The sequence below is a fragment of the Schistocerca gregaria genome, chromosome 5 (assembly GCF_023897955.1).
Source record: "Schistocerca gregaria isolate iqSchGreg1 chromosome 5, iqSchGreg1.2, whole genome shotgun sequence".
NCBI classification, from domain to species: Eukaryota; Metazoa; Arthropoda; class Insecta; order Orthoptera; family Acrididae; genus Schistocerca; species Schistocerca gregaria.
In genome coordinates this window covers 180,113,381-180,139,824 of record NC_064924.1, presented here as the reverse complement: position 1 = coordinate 180,139,824, position 26,444 = coordinate 180,113,381, and the positions used below count along the sequence as shown (strand labels likewise).

Here is a 26,444-nt window from a genome sequence, read left to right as displayed (position 1 = left end):
TGTTCAGAATCCTCCTTTGTCCCACACTCAGAAGCTCATCATCACTGATACCCAGTTTCTTCACATTAGTCTTGCATCTGGTCACATCTGCCCTCAGTCTGTTGAGTGTCTTCTAAGTCCTGTATTGGAGATGGCAGCCTGATAGTAGTTTCTCTTTTGCGGTCCATAATCCTCCAATGGACTCTGTTCTCCACAACTAAGTTTGGCTGCAATTGATGGTATTACAAGGATGAAGATTTTCTGGATTTCAATCATGATGGATAAGCATGAGTTCCAGACAATGGGTGCCTAGGATCTGTTTCTCGCTTCTTTTCAATCTTTACTGCTACCTAACTTCTTACACCTGGAGGTGCTACTCCCATGAGCGCAGAGTTCTTCTTAGTGACTAGAGTTGGTCTTAGGCACCCTACGACAATGCAATGTCTCAAACAGCCATGTCAGCTTGATTAAAATGTGCAGAGTTCCTCCAGACTGCAGCGGCATACTCTCCAGCAGAGAAACACAGAGCAGGAGCTGATGTGCGATGAACACTGGGCTGCACTTCCCATATGGTGTTTGTCAGTTTGTGGATGGCTTTATTCCTTGTGCATACTTTCTGTCTGGTGTGTATACAGTGTTGTTTATAAGTTAAGGCATTAGCCAACTACAGTATAACTCAGCTTTTACATTCATGGAATTAACGCTTTCCCACCATATACGACATTTTATATCGGCCCCGTCAAATTTCCTGAGCCCACAATATTAATTTGCACCTGATTTTGAATGAACATATTTATAATTTTCCTGTGATTTACGCATTTCGAAAAAATGTTTGTGGAGAAAATATGATGCTGGCATAATGTTGGCCATCCAATAGTGTTTACAAATACTAAGTGGTCAAGTTTCTTGACACCAGGGCACTCTATCCAGTGGACTTGAAATGGGTAAACCAGTAAAAGTTGTAACAATTCGTGCCGTATCTCCCGCTGCTGCCCAGCTCTACGTGGCGTGGTGGCTCATGGGAGTATATAACTAGGTCCATTCGAATGAAGATATCATGACCAATCACAACCATTTCCAAACTGTGTCTACTGTGCAAATGCAGTTTCGTGATTGTTGTGATCATTGTGACACCTTTGTCGATCCATATTTAGCGTGTATCAGCGTATGGCCACATGGAGCACTAGTTGACACAGTCATTCATTCAGTTTGTGTTGCTAAAATGTTTTTAATGTAAACACAGTGCCAGTTATGTATTGTATTCATGCTGAGCAAAACATGTTTAGAGAATTTATTCTCATTGTCAAGTGCAGCATTTACATATGTATTTTTTTGTGATGTTCCACAAATGAACAATGTGAGTGATAGTTTGTGTGTGTGTGTGTGTGTGTGTGTGTGTGTGTGTGTGTGTGTGTGTGGGTTTTCTACATAACTGATGAGACACAGTACCTGATAACCTCAAAAAGCCGCAGAATAACACATATTCAAACACCACACAAAATGCTTGTTTACATATTTGCACTTGACAACGAGAAAAAATTTTCAAAACATGTCATGCTAAGCATGAAAAAATAATTAACTAGTGCAGTATTTCATCATTCAAATAATGAATGACAGTTGCAGGCATGATTATGACGTTTGACTTAATTTCAAACGTTTCCACTTCTCAGACAGTTATCAATTCCAGTTACATCAGCGGTTTTTATTAGCCAATATACCTTATTACATAATAAAAAAGTTACTGGCAAGTCTTTTGCTGCCTGTTATGTACATACGTCATACATAAAGTGCAAGAGGGTATCCTATATGTAACTTTCGCAGCTTAAGACACGATTTCCCACATTTTACATCTTCCCGCATTTTACACAGTTTTTCTGAAGTCCCTTGAAAAGTGTAAAAGTGGGTTTTGACTGTTTAACACTAGGAGTTGGGGTGAACACAGTTATTTAAATTGCGTTCTTTCCAGTTTTCTTCTTGCCTCCTTTCTGAGTAGGTGGAATGCACACACTTGCGTTTTATCATAGGTACTATGGTTATCGTCTTTGATAGCAAATGTTAGGTTGGATTCTATTTATTTGAATGTTGCCACTACTTAATCAGCGACAGCTACCTCATCTACATAGATGAAGGACTAGCTTTCAATGTTGCAGGGCTGATCATTGGCATACATGTAATGTAATATCGGAGCTAGCACACTTCCTTGGCTAAGACCAGTTGTCTACCTTCTCCACTGGCTTTTTAAAGTGACAAAATTTGTGTATTATACAGTAGGCACTGAGTAAACGGCATCAATCTATAATCCTTGCTTGTTGTATACAGCTTTTATGTTAGTTTCTATGATTCATGGCACTATAACCAGGTGTAAGACCATGAAAGTAACTCCCATAATTTGTTTTCTTTTATAGCCTTCCTTGATGTGTTAGGTTAGATTAAGTATCAGCATCACCTAGCAAACATTTATTTAAGGAACTCGGGATATGCACAGTACCTTCACAATACATATATTCTCTTATGAAATTTATTGTTAATAATCCAACCCAATTCTAAAATAATAGCAAAGTGTGTAGCTACAACACTGGAAGAATGGATGATTTTCACTATTCTGGATTAAATCTGGCTTTGGCACAGAAAGGGGTCAATTATGCTGCCACAAAAATCTTTGGTCATTTGCCAAATAGCATCAAAAGTCTGACAGATAGCCAACCAACATTTAAAAACAAATTAGAAGCATTTCTGGATCACAACTTCTTCTAATCGACAGATGAATTTTTAAATATAAAGTAGTAATTGTACGTACTTATAATTTGTGTGTTTGTGTGTGTGTGTGTGTGTGTGTAATCAAAACTTATGTTAAATTGACATGTTCCACATCATTATGAAATGCTGTATTCACGATATATGGGACAAGTGTTAATGTGATATAATGACTAGTACATTACTTTCCTGGGCTGAAATCTGACTGTTCTTTAATATAGAAATTTTTTATCTTCACAAGTACACAACACCAAGACTTTGAAATAAATATAAAACTGTTTTGCATACTGCTAAAGCAATCTCTTAAAAAAAAAGAAAGATTGCATTTTTGTGTCTGTGTTCCTAAACAGCTACAGAATTTTCAAGTCACCATGAACAAAAGAATGCAGTGTTTATGGCATTCTATAATAATGACAGAAGTAGGAGGCAGACTGACAGTAAATATTCCTGTAAAGTGCTAACTACATATAGTGCATAAAAGTTAGAAGTAGAATATATTAAGCTTAACTCTGTGCTGAATTAAACCTGAAATTTTAAGAACAGCCCTTGAAATCAAATAGTTGCCATCATTATGTTCACTGTACAGTCTTGCAAAAACAACAAATAAGCAGTCACCATGTTTATATAAATATATAGGGGCATAATCACAAACTTGGTACACTGACTTAAGCCGCAGTTATTCAACTGCTGAATGAGGCATTTATTTATATACTCTGTTTACATATGAGGTTGACTACTGTTCTGGTGTGTATAAAAGGTCTACCTCAAAACCATACAAAAAATTCTGGCTTACATCACTAGTGATCCAAACTCTCCATGTGTGAATACCAGCCCTCTCTCAGACATGTACCACTGAACATTTTAGTCCACCTATTTCATAATTTCTCTAGCAACAACACAGTTAATCAAAAATTTATTCCTCCTATCCCTCAGCTGAGACTGGCCAAATATTTATGATAAAAATTGTTGTTCTGTGACTGATAGTATGGCCCAAACTACCTCTTGTAACTCCTCATATTTCAGTTTAAACTTTTAACAATATTAGAGAAGGAAAGTTGCCACTCACCATATAGCGGAGATGATGAGTCACGATAGACAACAAAAATATTCACACAATTATAGCTTTCGGCCATTAAGGCCTTTGCCAGCAATAGACACACATACATACAGGCACACTCATGCAAACGCAACTTGTACACATGACTACAGTCTCACATAACTGAAACCACACTGTGAGCAGCAACACCAATGCAAGATGGGAGCGGCGACAGGGTGGAGGTAAGGAGGAGGCTGTGGCGGGTAGGGGTAGGAGTAGTATGGTGGGGGTGGCGGACAGTGAAGTGCTGCAGTTATAGACGGAGAGCAGGAGAGAAGGTGGGGAGGGAGGTGAGGGTAAGTAGCAAAAAGGAGAGAAATTAAAAGACTGAGTGTGGCAGTGAAATGACGGCTGTGTAGTGCTGGAATGGGAACAGGGAGAGTATGCCAGCCTCATCCTTACGCCCACCCAGTCACCTCTCCCATCATACACTGGTGCTGCTACTGCTTGCAGTGTGGTTTCAGTTGTCTGAGACTGCAGACATGTGTGGAAGTTGCGTTTGAGTGTGTGTGTGTGTGTGTGTGTGTGTGTGTGTGTGTGTGTGTGTGTGTGTGTGACAAAGGCCTTAATGGCCGAAAGCTATAATTGTGTGAATCTCTGTTGTGTCTATTGCAACTCACCGTCCCCACTATATGGTGAGTGGCACCTTTCCTTCTCTAATATTGTTAAACTCCATCCTGGATTTTCCATTGTTAGTTTTAACTTTTAATAATATTGTATCAACATCCATGCTGTTTCATTTCCAGTATCTAATTAACAGGCATTCAAGACAATATTTTAATGCTTCTTACATAATGGGACCTCCACTGTATATCAATCTGTCTTCTGCTTTGAATTTGTTTTGTTCTGTTCATGAATGAGTTATTGGCTCTCTCTCTCTCTCTCTCTCTCTCTCTCTCTCTCTCTCTCTCTCTCTCATAGCAACTAGGAACAACATGCTTGATTAACAGAAACAGATCAAGGAAAATATAAGATGATAATAATAATAAAATTAATGAAAGATGAGGGGATTTAATAATCACTTGAAACTTACTCAAGACCAGAAACTCCTTCTACTACAAGGTTATCACTTGTGAGTGTTCCTGTTTTGTCAAAGCAGCAGATCTCTACTTTCCCCGCAAATGGAATTCGGAATGGCTCTGTACAAAATACCGCTGTAAAAAGAACATATTGTAACTTTATTTGGAAACCAAGGAAAATTTATTCCTTTTTTTTTCACTTCTTGTACTACATCTGCCACTGTAAACTTACCTAATTTTGACAATGATAGAAGAGATGTATTGACAGCAAGTGATAATTCTATAGGAAGCTCTGGAGGAACAACTGATGTCAGTATCAGTGCACATTCAAGGAAGAGCTTGTACCGATTACGTTTTGGATCTTCTGAACCTATACAATTTAACATTCTTATTAATCATAAAAAAGTTGTAATGTTATTAAAACAAAGAACATCAAAGGACTAAAGTGTCTGTTTATTGTCAGTGCAACAGAGTGACTGACATACTAAGCTCAGATATAACACCATAGTTTCATTTTGCACATTAACTTTTGGTCCACTAATCTTACAAAGAACGAGAAATCTTCAGCAAAACAGAATACGTACCGGCATATAATTAAATCTTTGAACACATAAAGAGATGTTTCTTATAGCACTAGGATACTTAACATTATTCATGAAGTGCTCCTTGTTTTCCTGTATTTTGTTTTGGTAAGAAAAGAAAATGAAAGTACATTCTTTCAGGCGCTGCTGTTTATGAGAAAAATTTTAAAATACTCACACAAAATATAGTTTCGTGACAACAAACACTTTCTTCCCCTCAATGTATCTTTTTCTGCAAAACTTTTAACTTTCATTTGCCTAAAATAAATTCTACCACAAGCCGTTCCACATATAGGCCCTACCTTAACTGTTGTCTGGAATTGGTGGGGTTTTATCCCAGTAAATTAATTCATAATTTAATCATACTACACAAGATTCCTTAAAGTAATTACCATGGAAGAGCATAATGATCAAGTGCAAATATCATGCACAGTATTGACACTGTCTGTATCCTTTCTGCTGGTAATCCACACGCCAAACTCCTATTACACAATACAGTAGCTAGCATCATAATACCGGTAGTTGCTACCTTATTCGACTGCAAATGTAGTAATTTCTCTGGTCAAACTAAATCACTATTGCTATTTCACCCAGCAGACAAAGGATAATGAAACCTAAATTTTTGTTGCTGCAGCACAAGAATAGTGCACCTCTAGATTGATTCCTGTTTTAAACAGACTACCCATCACCCTCTACACATCCTAAGAGCTTGTAAGGTAAGATCAAAAACAGCCTCTATAAAAGCAAGACTTCCCACAAATGGATCTCTTTAACATTCACTCCTAGTACACCAACACACAATGGTCACAACTAAGGAAAAATAGTCAATTACTTGTCAACACAATTTCACATATGGCAACAATGCCAATCGCCTAATGGAAGCTGAAGGTCACAGCAGTTCTTTATCCCTTGACAAAGTCAACAACTGGTATCTCATAAAATATACACAATATAAGTAAAACCCCTCTCGGAATGGTATCAGTATTAAATATCCGCAAGTCTGTCCTTATAAAAGTCAAAGTACCAAATTGATGCAAACCGTGACAAGGAGCAAGATTATTTTAGTGGCATCACCTGACGTCAGTATGGAAACCAAATAGCATGCCATGACATTACTGTTTACCACTGTGGTACCAATACCCAGATGGAGCCACTCCTCAGTGATGTCCTGTGACAGGACACTGCCAGAATCTCGCAGATAAGCTGGCCCAAATCTGGTCTCGGTGAGCAGTAATATGATCTATGGAGAGTGTGGCAAGTATGCTACCAGTTTAGCTTATGTACTAATATTGTGGACTGTGTCAAAGGTATGGACTGGACTGGACTGGACTGGACTGGACTGGACTGGACTGGACTGGACTCCAGTCTGCAATACAGACATAGGTTAGCTTGTGTTGTTTCCAAGTTATTCTGTATATACTTCCCATTGCAAACAAACAAGGCCAAACGTCCCTGCTAACTCTGTGCATCTCACCTCCAGAAACTTGGCAACACACTGGGCCCCGTGTGCATGCAAAATGGACTTTAAAAATTTTGGTTATCAGGAGCTAACAAGAGCTATATTACAGGCATTGCAAGCATTATCAAATGCTGCAGGAAAGTTTTCTGTGACACCCATGTTTATAGCTTTTATATCATTCAATGACCAAGATAATTGTGGGACACTTACTGCTGACACTTGCAGTTATATTAAGTAGGAATTTCAATTTTAAATGTTTCTGTACATGGAATTATTCAGACTTTCTTGTAAGGGATGTTACAATTTACTTTACCTCTGACTCAGAAATGTGGAGCCACAAATGAAGGAAACCAGGTCTGCCTCTGATGGAAGTAATGTGAACAGTTCAAGCCTGTGAAATTGCCCACACAACCCAGAGTTTGTTATGGTGGAAGAAAGATGGTCAGCTCTATGGCACCGACCACACTAGACACGATGCCACTTCTGACCGGCCCCCATCTGTTCCATGGCCCAGATGAACTTGTAAAGCACCATCCCTGCAGCAACGAGTCATATCAGTGACAGAGCTGTTACCCAGATGTAAACAGTGTTTCGTTCACCACATACATAGTGTGTGCCTCCACTGGAGCACAACATGCCACAGGTGTGGATAAAAGGGACATTTGTAACAATTGCAGACTTCATGGGATGCAGTCCTACAAATCTCTGACTACATGCTCTTTCACGTTAGTGCCCTCTGCGGTTTTCTAGCAACTTTTAGAGTCTCCCTGATTTAAGGGTGCAACCCTGTGGAGTGGTTTCATGGCTGCCCATTACTGCATGGTCTTGAACATGCTGTGACCACTGCCAGAGCATGTCACTTCCGAAGCCTTTCCTTGAAAGGTGGGCACACGGGTGTGGGTCTGCGAGTCCGAATGCCCCACAACCTGGATCTCTGAGATGATCTCTGCCTGTCAAGGGTCCTTGATGTTTACGGTTCTCTCTGTCCATGAACATATGAGGTGCTGCCACAATTAACTCTGCCACTGCTATCCTGGTCAGCAGCCATCATTAGCTCTTCTGTCCCTGGCGACTAATGCACCTTCCACCAAGCCTCGTCTTGCATCAGCCTTCCACATCTATGCCCATGGACACTGACTTACCGCTGTTTCCAGTAGAAGCTTATTCAGACCACATGCCACCTGTGATTCTCCCTAATGCCACTATGTAAATTGACTAGCTGGCACAAAATTACTGTTGGCTGCTGTGGCACCACTATCCAGAGTGGCCATAGTCATTAGGAGCACCCTTCTATGGGACCATGCCAGAATCTAGCATATGAATTGGTCAAGTGCTAGTCTGAATAAGTTGTGATGCAATCTGTGGAGTGTGCGGTGAGTATGATACACATTTGGCTTAGATACTAATATCATGGACACTATCTGTCGTGGTCGGAACTCTGATACAACATGGACTGGACTTTGCTTTGCAATACGGACTTTAGTCAGCTTGTACTGTTTCTGATAAACATCCTGTATAAATCTCTTGTTGTAAATAAACCTAGGCAAAACCCCACCAATTCACGTGTCACTTGTGTTTACGAAAGTTATAATCTATCTAGTTATGGCTTCAATTCTCTTACAATAGCCAGTTCTTGTTACAGATGTTATTCATATGTTTGCTCAGCACTGTAAATTGTATTATAAGTGGGGCCGAGTTCCAGTCTGGCAGTTTTAATCTGTCAGCAGGTTTTGAAAACAGCACATACACTGTTGCAGAGTGGAAGATTCATTCTGGAAATTATGCATCACTCTTCACAAGTGATAATTACATGGGAGATTTTTAAACCTCATTTGCACCAAATGGTGTTTACAGGACCAAATAAAGTTTGAAGTATCCGTTGAAGGGAACACATACTAATATACAAAGTGATACAATTTCTTAACATGGTTGATTTAGCTCAATGGCAGTGCCACAAAAAAAAAAAAAGTGCTTTGAAAATGATTAACTTGTGACTTTTAGAACTGATTCTTGTGGCCAAACAACAACTGCTAGGGCAACAAGCTAACCAATCAAAACTAGACGCATTTGTCTTCATGGAGTTACCATGATTATTACTTGTAATTTGGACACTTTTTAACACAATAACTATCATATTGTATTATGGACTAATTGAACAATAAACACTACAGCTGGAACAATTTAGGAAGCACAAGCTTTTAAGAACTAAGTGTTTGACACTCTTTTGCATGAGCAGAAAAGTTTATTCCTATCTAGTTTTATTCATTAAGAGCTAAAGAAACTGGTACACCTGCATAATATCACGTAGGGCCCCCATGAGCACGCAGAAGTGCCACAGCATGACATGGCATGGACTCAACTAATGTGCTGGAGGGAACTGACACCATGACTCCTGCAGGGCTATCTGGAGTATGAGGGGGTGGAGACCTCTTCTGAATAGTATATTGCAAGGCATCCCAGACATGCTCAATCATGTTTGTGTCTGGAGAGTGTGGTGGCCATAGGAAGTGTTTAAGCTTGGAAGAGTGTTCCTGGAGCCACTCTGTATCAATTCTGGACATGTGGGGTGCCGCACTGTCCTGCTGGAATTGCCCAAGCCCATTGTAATGCACAATGGATGTGAATGGGTGGAGGTGATCAGACAGGATGCTTATGTACGTGTCACCTGTCAAATCACTCCAACTGCACATGCTCTAAGAACCTCCACCAGGTTGAAAGTCCCCTGCTGATATGCAGGTCCATGGATTTGTGAGGTTGTCTCCATACCCGTACATATTCATCCACTCAACACAATTGGAAATGAGACTTGCCCGACCAGGCAACATGTTTCCATTCATCAACAGTCCGATGTTGGTGTTGAAGGGTCCAGACAAGGAGTAAAGCTTTCTGCCGTGCAGTCATCAGAGGTAAACGAGTGGGCCTTCGGCTCCGAAAGCCCATTTCGATGATGTTTCCTTTGATGGGTTGCACGCTGACACTCGATGGCCCAGAATTGAAATCTGCAGCAGTTTTCAGAAAAATTGGCATAATCCATATCACTTCATAGTCTCAGATATCTTTAGCATATGTTAAAATTCAGGAGTGAGTAAGAAACACTTTTTTTTTTATTTTGTCCAAAAAGTTCCTGCCCCGAGATACAGGCCTCCAAAGATGACACTGGACACCATTTTGAAAATGCTAATTTCGAAAAAAATTTAAAATGCTGTATCTCTGTAAAGTTCTAGATATTGTATTTTGTTAGAGTTTTTTTTATTTGAAAGATTATTTAAGATTACAATGGTATTCTCCATTTGGGCATGTCTGTCAAAGCTCTTTTTACTGCTGCCTGTTGAATTTTTTTTATAATTTACAGAAAAATTCTTTTTTTTTTTTTTTTTCAAAAATGCCAATCCAGAAAAGTTAGATTTTTTTTCTGTTGATTAGTAACGTGTAGTACTATGTTCTTGGTTAAGGATAGCTTCCACTATTAAGTTGGGCAGGTTTAATTAAAAAAAAAATTTAACTCTCAAGAGTAATGTCTCTCTTCACTGAAGTTGTTTCTTACTAATTTCTTTGTTACAATGTTTATTTCTATTGTCTTTGTTGCAGTTATTTCTCATCACTTTCTCTGTTGCAGTTATTTCTTTTCACTTTCATAGTTGCAGATATTTCTCACACTTTGTTATAATTACTTGTCAGTTTCTTTGTCGTGGTTGTCCATTGTAGGTTTCTGTATTGTAGTTCTTTAGTGCTAATTTGTTTACTGAAGATGCTTCTAAGAAATCTGAGGCCATTCAGTGAGGTCTGTGTTTTCGTGAGGAATTTGCCAGTTGACATAGTTTCAGTGTGTTTTGTGAAAAGGACTGTTTGAAGTGTCTTCTGACTAGAGTCACAGGAGAGTGAATTGTGCTGACTATTTGCATATCTGTGAAAGAGTGATACACAAGACAAACAAAAAACCAGACTTTGTTCAGGTTTGGAATAAGTGTTCTCATTTAAAGACTCTGCTTCAAAGTGAATATGTTTCCAGTGATGACTTTTTGTGTTCTAAATGTTTTGACATAGTAACAACAATGATAGTATCTGAACAAGGTGAAACCTCCCATGGTGCAGATGATGCAGATGTTGCATCAATAGAGGAAGAATTAAATACCCTGAATTAGTCAACTCAGAGGTGGGTGTTAGTCCTGTTAAGAAACTGTGGCCATTCAAGTCGAGTCATAAGCTCTATGCGTCAAGAAAGCACAGAGAAATTACTAAAGCTATGGATGAACACACTACAGTAAAACTGACCACACTCTTCAAATTAGAAATTCCATCTTCAGAAGAAAATGAACCACAGCACTCTTGCACCTCTTGCCCAGAATTTTTCACAAATATCAATTCAGCTGTTGAATACTGTGCATCCTACAGTGAAAATGTGCAAGTTTTAACTATTATTCCAGAGACATTTTCAAAAAAGACAATTTTGAACCACATTGCATCAGTATCAAAGTACATGGTAGACAAATCAAAAAATGTGAGTTCTTTAAAAGAAGTCTTTGGAAGACCAGATCCCTATTATGGTTATTCTGTAGAAGCAGCTCAAGTTCAAATAGTGAAGTCATTGTATCTGGAAGGTAAGTGGGACTGTTCTTGCCAGAGTGCAAACAAAAGAGACACTTTAACTTTAATATCTGAAGGTCAAAAAGTTGTGAAAGTGAAAAGGTACACGAGTCACAGTATTTAAGAAACTTTTGCAATTTATAAGAGCGACTATACAACTTCAAGTATTGGAAGATCAAAATTTTTGCACTACGACCGATGCGGGTAGTTCCACACCCACCTAGAGATGTCTGTTTATGTGGGTACTGCACAAATTTTGAACTTTGTGTGGTAACTTTGACGAACTTACTGGAGCAAATGACATATGATACCTTAGTTGGGCGTGTGATGTCATTAGTAGTCTGTGACATAAAGCGAGATGACTGGTTTGTTTCAAGAATGTGGTGACTGCCCTGGAAAGGGAGGACTGTCTTCACAGACACTTTGTCTGCAAGATGTAGCAGATAACTCTGCAGAAATTACACATGAGACATGGGAGGAAAATAAATTAATTAAGACAACTGTTGCCTTTGACATTTTCATTGATGAACTTGGTAAATGGTCAGTGAAAGCAGTAACACACCGCATCTGAAGAAATTGCAAGAAGAACACATTGTAGAAGTGAAAGGGTGTGTACAGGCTGAAGAAATTATTTAGTGCTTCACTGTGATTTTACTGAGAACTGGTCTGTAACTCTCCCACAAGAAGTACAAGGGTATCATTGGAGTAATGACTGGGTTCCAATTTTAACACGAGTGACCTATTTTCAAAACAAGACCAAAAGTGTTGCAGTTGTAAGTGATGACACAGGACATGACTCAGCACATGCTTTGCTAGCAATGCGCAAAATTCTTCAACTGCAAACAGGGGTAGAGAAGATCATAATTATTTCTGATGTTGCCCCTAGTCATGTTAAAAATCGTTACTAGCTGTTTGAATTGAGTAAGCCACTTGTGCCAACAGACTGGGTATACAGTCTACTGGTCACGGTAAGGCGCCTTGTAATAGTGTAGGTGGCCTGCTGAAGGACCATGCTACAAAACACAATCTTTCTAAACCAAATACAGCTGTGATTCAGAATGCTGAGGATTTTACGAGAGTCGTGAAATCTTACACACCCACAGCCCTCAGTCTTTTGTCCAAAGAGGAAATCTAAGAAAAAAGAATGGTCCAAAGAAACTACTACTGTGAAAGGAATTCAGAAGACACATTTTTGGATTCAAAGTGATGGGCAAACTCATATTGCACTCATTTTAAAGAGCAAAAAAGAAAAAATTTCGTTCGTTTGGCCAACACCTCAAAAACAGCGGGATAATATTCAGATTCATAACCTGAGGATGGGGGCTGTTTGTGGCGTGTGTGTATGACTGTGACTGGTGTATTGCAGAGATTATAGACACCAATTATGAGTTAAATGAAACTGTAGCGAACTTTATGCTACCACATGGACCAGCTGCTGGATGTAGGTTTCCAGCTGGAGGACAGCAACAATGCCATCAGTGCTCACTTCCTGTTCACTATGTTTTGAAGATCATAAGTGCTCCAGTTTCTATTGGTTCAACAGGAAGGCATCACTCTGTATCAAAAGAAGATACTGAAGTAATGGAGCACATTTTTAGTTCATTGACTGGCTAATTTCAGTTCAAAATAGAATGCACAGAAGTTGTGTAAACTGAAATCTTTAAGTCTTTGGATCTTTCATATACATTTTGGAACCATTCAAAATGACTCTCTTACTCATCTTTCAAAACGAAAACTTTGTTAAATAAGGATAGGTTTTGAATTTTATGAGCTTGTTATGTGATAATGTGGTAATAAAACAGGTTTATGTACAGCAAAAATTTCAATTGTTTATAAAACCTGTTCAACCTAAAAGTGGAAGCTCTCCTTTTCATGGAATGTAGAACTCTATGGTACTAATCAACAGAAAAAAATAAAATGTTATGGTTTGGCATTTTTGAAGGGGGGGGGATCCATAAATTATAAAAAAGTTCAGAATGCTACAGTAAAAGAATTTTGACAGGTAAGTCCAAAAGGAGGATTTCTTCGTAATCATAAAGCAATTAACTTTCAAATAAAACAAAGCCAACAAAATACCTAAAAGCATTTTTAATTTTTTCCAAAATTCGTATCTCCAAAATGGCATGTCCAGTGTCATCTTGGAGAGCTGTATCTTGGAGCAGAATTATTTTTAGAAAAAACAAAAAGATGTGTGTTCCTTACTTACTCCTTCATTTTATCATATGTTAAATTCAATAACATCTGGGATTTGACGGTAAGATTTTTTCCTAGCCTACCTGAATTGATATGGACTACACCAACAGGACTTCTGTCACACTGAATGACTCTTCAGTCATCGTGGGCCCTGTTTTTGCAAGATTTATTTCCAGCCACAGCGATGTCAAAGATTTGATGTTTTGCCAGATTCCTGACATTCATGTACACTCGTGAGATGGTCATATGGAAAAATCTCCACTTCATTGCTACCTCAGTGTGTCCCATCGCTCATGCACCAACCGTAACACCACATTCAAACTCACTTAACTCTTGATAACCTACCATTGTAGCAGCAGTAACCCGATCTAAGAACTGTGCCAGACACTTGTTGTCTTATATAGGCGTCAGTGATCGCAGTGCCACATTCTACCTGTATATGTATCTCTGTGTTTGAATACGCATGCCTATACCAGTTTCTTTGGTGCTTCAGTGTATATTGCACACACCAATACAAATTTAACCATGTACTGAAAACTAAAAATCTTTTATCTTTATGTTACTTACCCTTTACCCAAACATAGGCAGCAGCAGCAATTGCAAATATCAAGAGAAAAAGGATGAAACCAAATGTTTCCAAGTTGTTTGCCGTTACACGCTTAACTCCAAACAATATTGTACGAAGCAGCTTTCCTTGAGAGGTATTAAATCCAGTTCGTAACACGTAAGCAACACAACCATTATCCTGTGCTGAAATAACATCAGAGATTTTGTGAAATGACAGAATAACAACAACTAAGGAACAAATTTCCCAGTTTACAGAAAGAACATACCTACAAATATATGTTGTTTTTGAAGTAGGAAAGGTTAAAATATGACAAAGTTTAAAACTAATTTCAGAAGCATTTTGTACTCTACTGACAATACAATAGTCAAAGACATGATTTTCCAAATTTTTTTCAGTGTAAATTATTAATCTGCTTCAAATATGCAATTCACAGATTACATGCAAGTTAAGGAAATGTGTAAGCTTTCCGAGACAGTGGTTCTTTCTTCTGCCAGAAGGGCTGATGGGAAAGAATTAGTGAGGGTTAGAAAATGGAGCAGTTATGGAAAAGTCACCCAGAACTCCAGGTCTGGGGTGACTTACCAGACAATGAGAAGAAGCGACTGACTGTTGGACATGGCACTGGATGAGATTTGAAAAACTGAGAGCTTAAAATGTGGATGATAGGGTAACAAGCAAGGCAGAGATTACTGACAAAACACTGTGCAAGAGTTAATAAGAGTGGAAAGCTAAGTGCATTATAAGTGGTCGATGTATGGGGGGGCGGTGTTGGGAAAAAATGCAGGTCAGAAAACAAAAGATACGGAATACTAAAAGGAAGTGAAGAAAGGAATAGTTACCGGTACTGAAAATAAATGCTGAGACTGAAGATATTAACAAATTAAGGCCAAATGGTTGGTAAGAACAAAGGATGTGTTGTAATGCCAGTTTCCCAACCGCGTGATTCTGAGAAACTGGTTTTGGGGGGAGAACTCGTGTGGTGAAATAGGCACCAAACTCATGACTGCCATGTTCTAGAGAATGCTCTGCAACAGGATACTGTGTTGCCAGTACACACGCTGTCTATGTCCACTCCTTTTTCACTCCCTTTTAGTATTCTATATTTTTTATTTTCTGTCCTGTCTATTTTTCCCCAACACTCATCACACACTGACCACATATAATGCACTTAGCTTTTCACTCTCATCAACTCTTGCACGATTTTTTGTCAGTAATCTTTGCCTTGCTTATTACTCTATCTCCCACCTTTAAGCTCCCAGTTCTTCAAATCTCATCTGGTGCTGTCCACAACAATCAGTCTTTTCTTCTCCCCCTGCCCAGTAAGTGTCCCCTAACCCAGGGTTTTGGGCAGCTTTCTTGTATCTCTCCCCATTTCCTAACCTTCATCAGTCCTTTTCCTTCATCCCTCTTCCTTTCCTTTTGCCAGGTGGAGGAGCCACTGTCTCAGGAAGCTTGCACATTTCCGTAACTTTCTCAGAAAGCTTGCACATTTCCTCAACTTTTACATGAATTTTTAGCCATCCAATTACAGTACATTTTCAAAAATTGATTATTTTTGTTGACAGATTATATAGGGTAAGACACCCACAAAGATAAATGTTTAGTTCATAGTGGCAAATAATGAGATACAAAACGCAATCCTCCAACCCCTCCCCTTTGCTTTAAACTGAGAAGACATTGCAACTGAATTTCATGAAGTTGAGAGCTATAATGCATTCCTGTGCTTCACAGAGTGTTAGGACAAGATAATAGTTTAGGATAATTCCAAGCATCTGTGAGCTTCAGCTCAGTCTAAATGTGTACAGCCTCCACTTCAAAATACCCAAATTAGTCTGACCAGTTCCCTAACTGTCAAATCCACAATCCAACCACATATGCTCTCCACCTGAATGCATGTTGAGCACCCAAATTCATGTTACAGTGAGTGAGTTCGAGTCCAATCCACAGCACACCGTTTCAGTCTGCCAGGATTTTGGATTGCTCTTTCTCTCAGATTGATTTTTCACTAATAACTTCTATTCATCTAATTTGTTGTTCACAGGAAAAAGCATTACAAACAGATCTTGAGAATAAATGAGAGTCGATGTTTTCATTAATACTGTTAATTTACATTTCTTCCAGACACAATTTGCCTTTGTTTACTATATTAATATATTTTACCTCTTAGCCCAGCTGATGTTTTACTGGGAGGAGTGTGCTGAACAACCTTCGTCCCTCCAAACAACACATGTAACTTTCCATCTGTCTCAAGATCAAGGATTCTGTCCTGTTCTAAATTCTCAATTGGTTCCTTCATCTGAGGAACAGATTCACCTGTGCACACAAAAAGAAATAACCAGATAACATGTGAGGTATGTAACAAAATCTGCAAGAATGTATCACTATTTTACTTACCTGTTAGCATGCTCTCATCAACAATGCAAGGGCCTCTCAGAAGTAACAGATCACAAGGTACTAAATTGTCATTCTGTGATCTTGCTATTGACACAATGTCTCCGGGCACCAACTGATCTGTAAAGATGGGTCTCCATCGTCTATTTCTATATACCTGTAACCATCAGACTAGAGATAAATTCTGGAAGGCCAGAATTCAAATTACATATTGACTTGTTTAGTTCAAAGCATCAATTTTCTCCTCTCCAATTTTAGCATTTAATAAAATAATATTGGGAGGAGATGAACATCTGATGAAAATGATGATAAAGTATGTGTACATGTATGTTGTCTAACTCAGAGGAAGGTCTTTTGGCTGAAAGCTTAGTTGTTTAGTAGTCTCTTCGCCGTAGCTGTCTGCCACTCAATATCTCCACTATATGACGAGCAGCAATCTATTCTTTTCATAATACTGTCCTTGGACACAACCTGATACAGATACAAAAACAGAAAGCTAAAGAAAACATGTTTTGTCCCACAGATACACTCTCAATCATCTGGGATAAAGCTCAGTTGTGCACCCAACTTCAACTTTCACTGCTTGAACACAAAAGCTGATGTGTGGAGCCAAGTAAAATTACTCAGAATTGCCAGCATTGGGAGTTGTCCACCTAGATGATTCTCAAATGCCACACCTTGCTATGAATAGCAAAATAAACAGCCCACTTAGGAGAATTCTGCGCACACAAAAAGATTCTATTACTCTGTATACACAGAAAAAAGGATCCAAGGATTAAATAAGATAGCATGTACAGAATGACATCTTCAGATTTCGAACCCAGAATTGTGGAACAACTTAAGAAAAAGATGCAGGAAGCTCACATCGAATTTCACTTACACACCCTGCCTGTTAATAAGCTGAGATCAAGAACCATCTCTATGAGTACAATTGAGTCTATTCTATTATCTTATATTGCCCACCAAATGCTACTCTGAAAAAGTATGTCTCCTAGAGATTAATCTGCGACTTTCACTACAGGATCCTGAAGGTGCTGATTGCACATTGAAATGTCATGGTGGCAGGAATATTAGATGTTGTGGACACACATACATTGTGTAGATGCACAATCCATCTATATATTATGGGGAGGCGTTTAGCTATAGAATTCTGGAGTTTCCTTTTCCTTTCAAACAACCTTTTTTTTTTTTACTTCTATTACTTCATCAGTACATTTTCTTAATATCATACCCATTATAAATAAGCAATAACAACAAAATTTCATTGATGTTACTGTGTAAAAAATTTTTGTAGTCTTAGCAAAAAACAAAGCAGAGTTTAGGGGGAAAATAACTACAATTGCAACAATACCTGCATCATGTATGGCTTGTTACCCATCTTGCGTATTTCAGCCATATTTCTCAACTGCTGCTGGACCAGTGTACACTCAAATAAAATAAGCATTGCAAGTGTAAAGAGTGAGTAGTACCAGTACTTGTCCAAACACCACAGTGCCACACAGAGGACTTGGAAAACAAAGAATGGCGCAGTAGCACGCTCCTTGAAAAGCTCCATGAATTCTGGTATAACCATGTCAAGCCTGAAACAAATTTTATACAGTGGACAAAACACATTTTTTTTCTGCACTGTAAATACTTAATGAATAAACAATATGAGAAAGAAGCTCTATTGACACTTCACTGTACAGCACATAACTTTCTACATGTCTTATGATAACTTATTTCCTTAATATTTACTGGTATTAATACCAGTTCAGGAGATTATCATTATGAGAATCACCAACAATGTGATAAATATGAAGTAATTCTACAATTTGATTTAGTACAATCACTGTTATAAAACTGAACCATCCAACAAAAATTATGGTTTACATTTGTTTTCCAGCACTACATATGTGCTGCCTCATTTGAGCACTAACTGCTCATTCAAAGCATAAATTATGGTCAAATTTCAATAAAAACGTCCATGAATTCATATTTTGCAAAGGCATATAAAAGTACGAAGTTAACTACAGTTGTCCATCAATAAACAATTATTCAATTATTTTTGGAATACGTAACATGAAATGGCAAACCCAAATGGTAATACCAGAACTTCACAAAGTCAGTAAGAATAGCATAGCTGCCAACCTTGGAAGAGGCTTCAGTAATCACACGGCAAATATGGAGGTGGGTCCCACACACTTAACCGAATATTCTAGGATGGGTCTTGCGAGTGTTTTGTAAGTGATTTACTTTTCAGACTATTTGCATTTTCTAGTACTCTGTAAAGCACTGACATCAGCCTCTTGCTAGATCTACTGCTGGATCCATGTGATAGTTACATTTCATATCCCTACAAATTGTTACACCCAGGTATTTGTATAAGTTGACTGATCCCAACTGTGAATCATTCACACTGCAGTTACATGATATTACAATTTTTATTATTATTATTATTATTTAATTTTAAGAAGTATGAAGTTTTATATTTCTGAACATTTAAAACAAGTCATCAATCTTACACCATTCAGAAATCTTATCAAGATCTGACAGAATATTTTTGCAACTGTTTTTAACTACAGTACTTCACTGCAGACAACAGCATCATCTGCAAAACATCTGAAGTCACCATTAATATTATCTATAAGATCACTAATGTAAAACATAAATAACAAGGGTCCCAAACATTTCCCTAGCACTCCTGGGATATCTTTGTAAGTGACAATCATGAAGCTAGGAGAGTATTTCTGCTAGAAAGAGCAGATAAGCAGTTGTTAGCATACCACTTAGACAATAAATTGATATCATTTAGTTCCAGCATTAAGGATGTAGAGGAATTGTGGGCAAAGTTTAAACAGATTTTAAAGTGTGCTCTGGAGAAGAGTGCAGGGTAAATCGATTAAGGCTGTAAAAGATCCACTGTAGTTTAACAACAAATGACGAAAAATGCTGAGGAAGCAAGGCTGTAGCAATCTCAGTTCAAAAGAGAATGCAGAAGTGATGACAGGCAAAAGTTAGTATAGATTTGTGCATCAGTGTAAAGATCGATGTTCAAAGCATGCAACTACCACCACTGTCACACCTTAGCAAAAGATCTCTCTGAAAACCCGATCCACAGAAAAATCACTAATCGGGTCTTAGGCTTCAATCCAGTCACTTGTTGATCAATCTAGTGTCAATACAAGTCAGTAAAAGGAAAGCCGAAGTTTTCAATTTTGTGTTAAGAAATTATTCGTGCAGGAGAATTGTACAAACATACCATTGTTCGACCACCCATTTGGAGGACACAGTAATAGGCATTCCGGAATAAACAACTGAAAGAGTCAAAAATAAGTTGCCAGGTCAATATGGAATCCCAAGTCCCTTTTACAGAGTACTCTACTGCATTGACCCCTTACTTAGCGAGCATTTATTGTGCATCTCTCACCCAGCACTAACTCTGAAGAGCATAGAGAAAAAAAGGCAGATGACTCCTGTATATAAGAAGAGTACAATAAAGGTCCCGCAAAATTACAGACCAATATCCTCAACATCAGTTTGCTGCAGGATTCTTAAACATATTCCGAGTTTGAATACAGTAAATCTCCTTGAGACCGAAAAGCTTCTGTCCACAAACTAGCATCGTTTTAGAAAGCACAACTTGTGCAAAACTCAGCTTGCCCTTCAGCCACAGTGGTCTAACATCGAGAAATGTTCCCACATGACCATCATGGATTTTGATGAAATTTTGTATGAACATTCACACATGTTCTCAACGAACACTGGTAAAGCTTCAGTTTCAGAAATTCAATACTTTCAGAGATACAGTCACTTGTTTGAAACCATAGCACAGCTTCCAATAGTGCATCCTTGAATTTTCAGCAACTTTGTGATGAGATATCTCTAAGTATTTGCACGAAAGAAACAAAACTTGGTCACCTTATACAACTTTTAGTAAAGTAAAATATTAAGAAAAGGATTTCTGAGCAATTTTTATTTAGATAATTTGAAGGAAAGTTGAGCGAAAAAATAGCTGTATAAAAAAATGTGAACTTTAGTTTTTTATATCTCCAAAAGTAATTGTGGGATGTACATGAAACTTTGCACACCATAACTCACCAACACAAGGACTAAGAATATAAATTTTCGTTCTCCTATTGCTTTCCATTACTTCACAAATCTAGGGTGAAGTTGACGATTTTTCAAAAAGTGCTAAAATGGGTATTTTTAGTCAACGTTTTAAAAAAAGTGTTTTCTCCAAACTCTTCTAAACTATTGTCATTAGAAAGAGCATATTCTAAACTATCTAGAAAAATGGATTTGGTTTTGCAATGCCCTAAAAAGTAGCATCATCAAAGAGGCGCACTGGAAGTTTGAACACATTTTTCTGGCACTCAAATTATACCTGAAACCTTTTATTATGCCTAATAAATGTTTATTAGTGCCTTGCATAATTGAAATAAAAAGATCTGGTAAATAGGCAATGAGACTGTCAGAAAAACTTGAAAACTATGAGAAGTAGCCCTTCTGGTTTTATCATAAGTGTTCATCTGCATAAAACTCTTCTAATTTGTAAAAAAAAAAAAAAAAATATATATATATATATATATATATTCAATGAATAATAGCTTCATATTTTTTGTACTTCTCAAAATTGTAAATGAAGACCTAATTTTTGGATTCAATTGTATAAAACATTTTTCCAATAAAGAATCCATTTGCTTGAATTATGCATCAAGTGATGTAAATTTTCCAATCAATATTGCAGAGGTGTTGTAACCTGTGAATTTTTGTCTTAAATTATTAGGGAAACATGTGAAATTGGTTGATTAAACATCTAAGAGTTTTAACTTTTTATTTAATCACACTTAAATGTAGCCTACTACCTTGGAAAATATGTAACCACTAGTTTCACAAAGAAAATTCACAAGATTCACTGTTTATAGAAAATATAATGGCAACAATTACTTTAACGATCAGATTGTTTCATTATTGTGAGCCTTGTTTGAACAATCAGTATTTCAGTGGTGTGTTTGCAGCATAGTGAGTGGGTTCTCTTGACTGAGTGTGGCTTGTAAAGTGATTCGTATGACCATCAAAGTTTGTAATCTAATTTACAAAAAATTGTTTTGATTGTGTCTTTTATAGCATATATCTCTTATTAGATTTTTTTCATTGGTATTATACATTGTGTATAATTTCATTCAGTAGCAATTTGTCTGAAATTTAAGCAGATTATAATTTGCGCTTAAGAGGCCTAATACATTATTTAGTTACTGATTAGAGATGGATGAAGAAGGGAACCTCATACCTTCCTGCCCAATTGGGCAAGGAGATAGTTGAACAAAGTGTCATGTCGCTTTCTTTGCCAAAAAAGCTGCTTTAAAATGGTTTGCAAATTTAGTGATGAGGAAAAACAGTTGTTGGTCCGACGTTCTGAAGCAAAGCTGGACAATACCTCTCAAGTTTGCCTACACCATGAAGCCCTGTTATTGACACAATATGAGAGGTTACAAAAAAAATGCTTCAATCCCTTTGGGAAGGTGAATCATAATGTTAAGGTAGGAATTCGCACTGTTGATACTGAAACAGCTAATAAGGCTTCTGATATGTTGAAGAAGCAGCTTGTTAATAACATAAAGCCAGGTCAGAAAATTTATCCGGCTTGCAGGACTACCTTCAACAAAAACTTGGATGAAGCTTTATCAGCCTCATCATCACATTCTGATGAGGAATTTACACCAAAAGAAGAATAAAATAGTAGTTAATTGTCTATCGGTATTTCACCTCTGAAGAGAACAGGAAGCTTCAGAGATAAGCCCCAATATGTGAAGAAGAAAATTCAAAAGGCTCAAAATGTAATTAAAAACAGAATTGTAAATGCAATGGGAGTAAACCGACAAATTGAAGACGCTAGTGAAATTAAGGAATGTGGAAACTGTGCCAACTACGCACATTTGGTGTCTGAACTGAAAGCCAAGATGCAGAATGCAATTCATAAAGAACAAATGCAAATTTTAACCTTGGCGCCTGTAAGTTGGACAGTCAGACAAACAGCAGCTCAGTTCGGCGTGTCTGAAAGAATGGTGAAGAATGCTCAGAAGCTTAAGGCAGAGAAGGGCATTCTGGCACTTCCTGAAAATAGGCAAAGCAGGAAATTACCAGCAGAAGTTGCTAGTAGAATGCGAATTTTTTTTGAAGATGATGAGTATAGTAGGGTGTGCCCTGGAAGAAAAGATAGTATTTCAGTTAGACTTTTAGACAGAAAGACATACATGCAGAAAAGATTGTTACTTTGCAATTTACAGGAAGTGTATGTTATCTATAAGAATATAAATGGTCCAGAAATAGTGTTCTCAAAGTTGTGTGAATTTAGACCCAAATGGTGTGTAACAGTAGGATCAGCTGGAATGCATGCAGTTTGCCTCTGTACAATTTACCAAAATGTTAAGCTTATGCTTAGGGGAGCTGGTATACGTGAAAATTATAAGGACATTCTCAGCAAGGCAGTCTGAACTCTAAACAGTGCATTCTACATCGCTGTGAAAGGTGTCCTGGGCCCGAAGCTATAGCATCTGAAATTGCCAGCTACTTCCTAGATCATGAGTCACAGGAAGTTGTGTTTAAGCAGTGGATAAATACCGATCTGGATACACTGGACATGAAACAAATGGTAGTGGATGAATTTATTGAAGATGTAAAAAATAAAATATGGAGTCTGTCATGCCACCATTACATTGCCAAGCATCAAAACTTGCATCTTAAAGGCCTTAAATGTCATCTGAAAGACGAAGAGCTTGTTGTCCTAATGGATTTTGCAGAAAATTATTCTTTAATCATTTGAAATATGTCTGCTTGTGTCTGTGTATGTGCGGATGGATATGTGTGTTTGTGTGTGTGTGCGAGTGTACACCTGTCCTTTTTTTCCCCTAAGGGAAGTCTTTCCGCTCCCGGGATTGGAATGACTCCTTACCCTCTCCCTTAAAACCTACATTCTTTCATTTTTCCCTCTCCTTCCCTATTTCCTGACGAAGCAACTGCCAGTTGCGAAAGCTCGTAATTCTGTGTGTGTGTTTGTGTGTTTTGTTCATGTGCCTGTCTGCCGGCGCTTTCCCGCTTGGTAAGTCTTGGAATCTTTGTTTTTAATATATTTTTCCCATGTGGAAGTTTCTTTCTATTTTATTTACATCATCTTTAATCATTCAGAATGATGTGCAAGGCTTCCACTGGGACATTAGTCAAGCAACAATTCATCCATTTGTTATCAACTTTCGTCAAAATGAGAAAGTAGAATCTTTAAGTTTTTGCATTATCACTGACTGTTTGCAGCATGACAATATTACAGTTCACGTTTTTATCAAGGAGCTCATGAAATATATAAAATCACGGTTTGCACAGATATCCCACATTCATTATTTCAGTGCTGGCTCCAGTGCTCAATATAAAAATTTCAAGACTTTCCTAAAGTTGTGCTATCATAAGAGTGATTTTGGAATGGCAGCCAAATTGAATTTTTTTGCTACTAGTCATAGGAAATCACCTTGTGATGGGATTGGAGGTACAACAAAGCGGTTAGCAGCAGGTACAACAAAGCAGTTAGCAGCAAGAGCAAGCTTGCAACAGCCACTTAATGGACAAATTCTTGCTCCCCTAGTTCTGTTTCACTTCTGCTCTGAAAACATTAATGGAATTAAATTGGTTTTCGTCAGTAAAGATGAAATTGAAAAAATTATTGTGTCACAAGAAGAGAGGTTGAAACTTGGACAAACTGCAGCAGGCACTAGAGAAAATCGTCAATTTTACCTATTGATGAAACAACAATTCAGGTCAGCAGAGTTTCAAATGATTGTTCATCTTTTCTAGCTAAAATGGGTCACAGTAACGAAGGAGGCATATTAATGTCTGCTCTCCAACCAGGACAACATGTTGCATGCATCTATGAAAACGTGTGGTGGATTGGGAATATCTGTGAGACCTCCACAGAGCAAAGGGGTGCATTAGTAAACTTTATGCACCCACATGGCCCAGCAAATTCATTTTACTGTCCACCAAGAAGTGACAAGTGCTGGGTTCCGGAACACCACATTATTGCAGTTATTCCAGCTCCATCAGTAAATTCGTCCGGCCGGCAATACACCATTCCTCTTGATATTCATCAGAAAATTAATGTAGCATATCAAAAATTGAAATAGGTTAGAGGAAACAATCTAAGGAACCCAAGAGTGCTTTCTAATTTTACACAGGGCACTTAAATAATTTTACTATAAGACTTGGGAACCTGTGTAAAGAAACCATTATCAGGCTTGGGATCCTGCGGTAAAGAATCCCACCCATGGCTGTTGTTGCTTAGCTATCGGGCGTGGCCCCTATGGCAATGGGAATGCTGGTTTTCTCAGGTGAAATGAAACACATCTTTCCCATCAGTAAGCTGGTGTAATTCATCAAACAGGTAACTAATAATTAGTTGATTATGCGAATACATTTTATGATTTACATTAATTCTTAATAATAATTGTGTGTGTGTGTGTGTGTGTGTGTGTATGAGAGAGAGAGAGAGAGAGAGAGAGAGAGAGAGAGAGAGAGAGAGAGAGAGAGAGAGAGAGAGAGAGAGAGAGAGAGGAGGGAGAGAGACTAGGTCCTATTCGTCAGGACTTCTTATTTCACTTATCCCAGACATTAATAAACATGTATAAGGCAAAATAAAAGATTTCAGGTATAATTTGAGTGCCAGAAAAATGTGTTCCAACTTCTAGTGCGCCTCTTTGATGATGCTACTTTTTAGAGCCTTATATGCTTGCATTGCAAAACCAAATCCACTTTTCTAGATAGTTTAGAATATGCTCTTTCTAATGACCATAGTTTAGAAGAGTTTGGAGAAAACACTTTTTTAAAAAATTTGATTAAAAATACCCATTTTTAGCACTTTTTTGAAAAATTGTCAACTTCACCCTAGATTTGTGAAATAATGGAAAGCAATAGGAGAATGAAAATTTATATTCTAAGACCTTGTGTTGGTGAGTTATGGTGTGCAAAGCTTCATGTACATCCCACAATTACTTTTGGAGATATAAAAAACTAAAGTTCGCATTTGTTTTTAAACAGCTATTTTTTCGCCCAACTTTGCTTCAAGTTATCTATATGAAAATTGCTCAGAACTCCTTTTCTTAATATTTTACTTTAAAGAGCTCTAAAAGATGTATAAGATGAATGTATAAGATGACCAAGTTTTGTTTCTTTCATGCAAATACTTACAGATATATGTCATCTCAACGTTGTTGAAAATTCAAGGACACACTATAGAAAGCTGTGCTATGGTCTTAAACAAGTGGCTGTATCTCTGAAAGTATTGAATTTCTGAAACTGAAGCTTTACCAGTGTTCATTGACAACATGTGCGAATGTTCATACAAATTTCCATGAAAATCCATGAGGTCATGTGGGAGCCTCTAGACCACTTGGCATGGAATGACCCAGGTACTAGCATACAGAATAGATTCCCAGATAAGTGAGTTACTAAAAGACTTCTGAAGTAACAGAATCAAGTACATTGTCCTATATGGCGAATGTTCATCAGAGGTAAAGGTATTGTCAAGAGTGGCCCAGGGAAGTGCAATAGGACTGCTGTTATTTTCTATATACATAAATGATCTTGCGGAGAGGGTTAACATCTATCTGCGGCTGTTGGCTGATGATTCCCTGATGTACGAGAAGGTTTTATCACTGAGTGACCACAGGAGGATACCACACCAATGCTTCAATTTTGAATAAAAACCATCAGCAATGGTGCCCAAAGAGTACTGACATAAGAAGTCACCGCATTCAGCTAAAGCTTTGTCAAAGAGGAGGAAGGTGCACACAGA

The 26,444-nt window shown here is 37.8% G+C and overlaps 1 protein-coding gene across 1 annotated transcript in view; it reads right to left on the bottom strand.

Moving 5' to 3' along the window:
- The window catches only part of LOC126272238 (endoplasmic reticulum transmembrane helix translocase), a 142,487-nt gene that overhangs the window by 94,118 nt on the left and 21,925 nt on the right, over positions 1-26,444 (bottom strand). Inside the window, exons 4-9 of the mRNA XM_049974941.1 lie at positions 17,976-18,204; positions 16,628-16,781; positions 16,394-16,546; positions 14,233-14,415; positions 5,081-5,218; positions 4,863-4,983 (exon numbers count right to left, since the gene is read on the bottom strand). Coding sequence (XP_049830898.1) covers positions 4,863-4,983; positions 5,081-5,218; positions 14,233-14,415; positions 16,394-16,546; positions 16,628-16,781; positions 17,976-18,204 — 978 coding nt within the window. The remainder of the gene's footprint in view (positions 1-4,862; positions 4,984-5,080; positions 5,219-14,232; positions 14,416-16,393; positions 16,547-16,627; positions 16,782-17,975; positions 18,205-26,444) is intronic.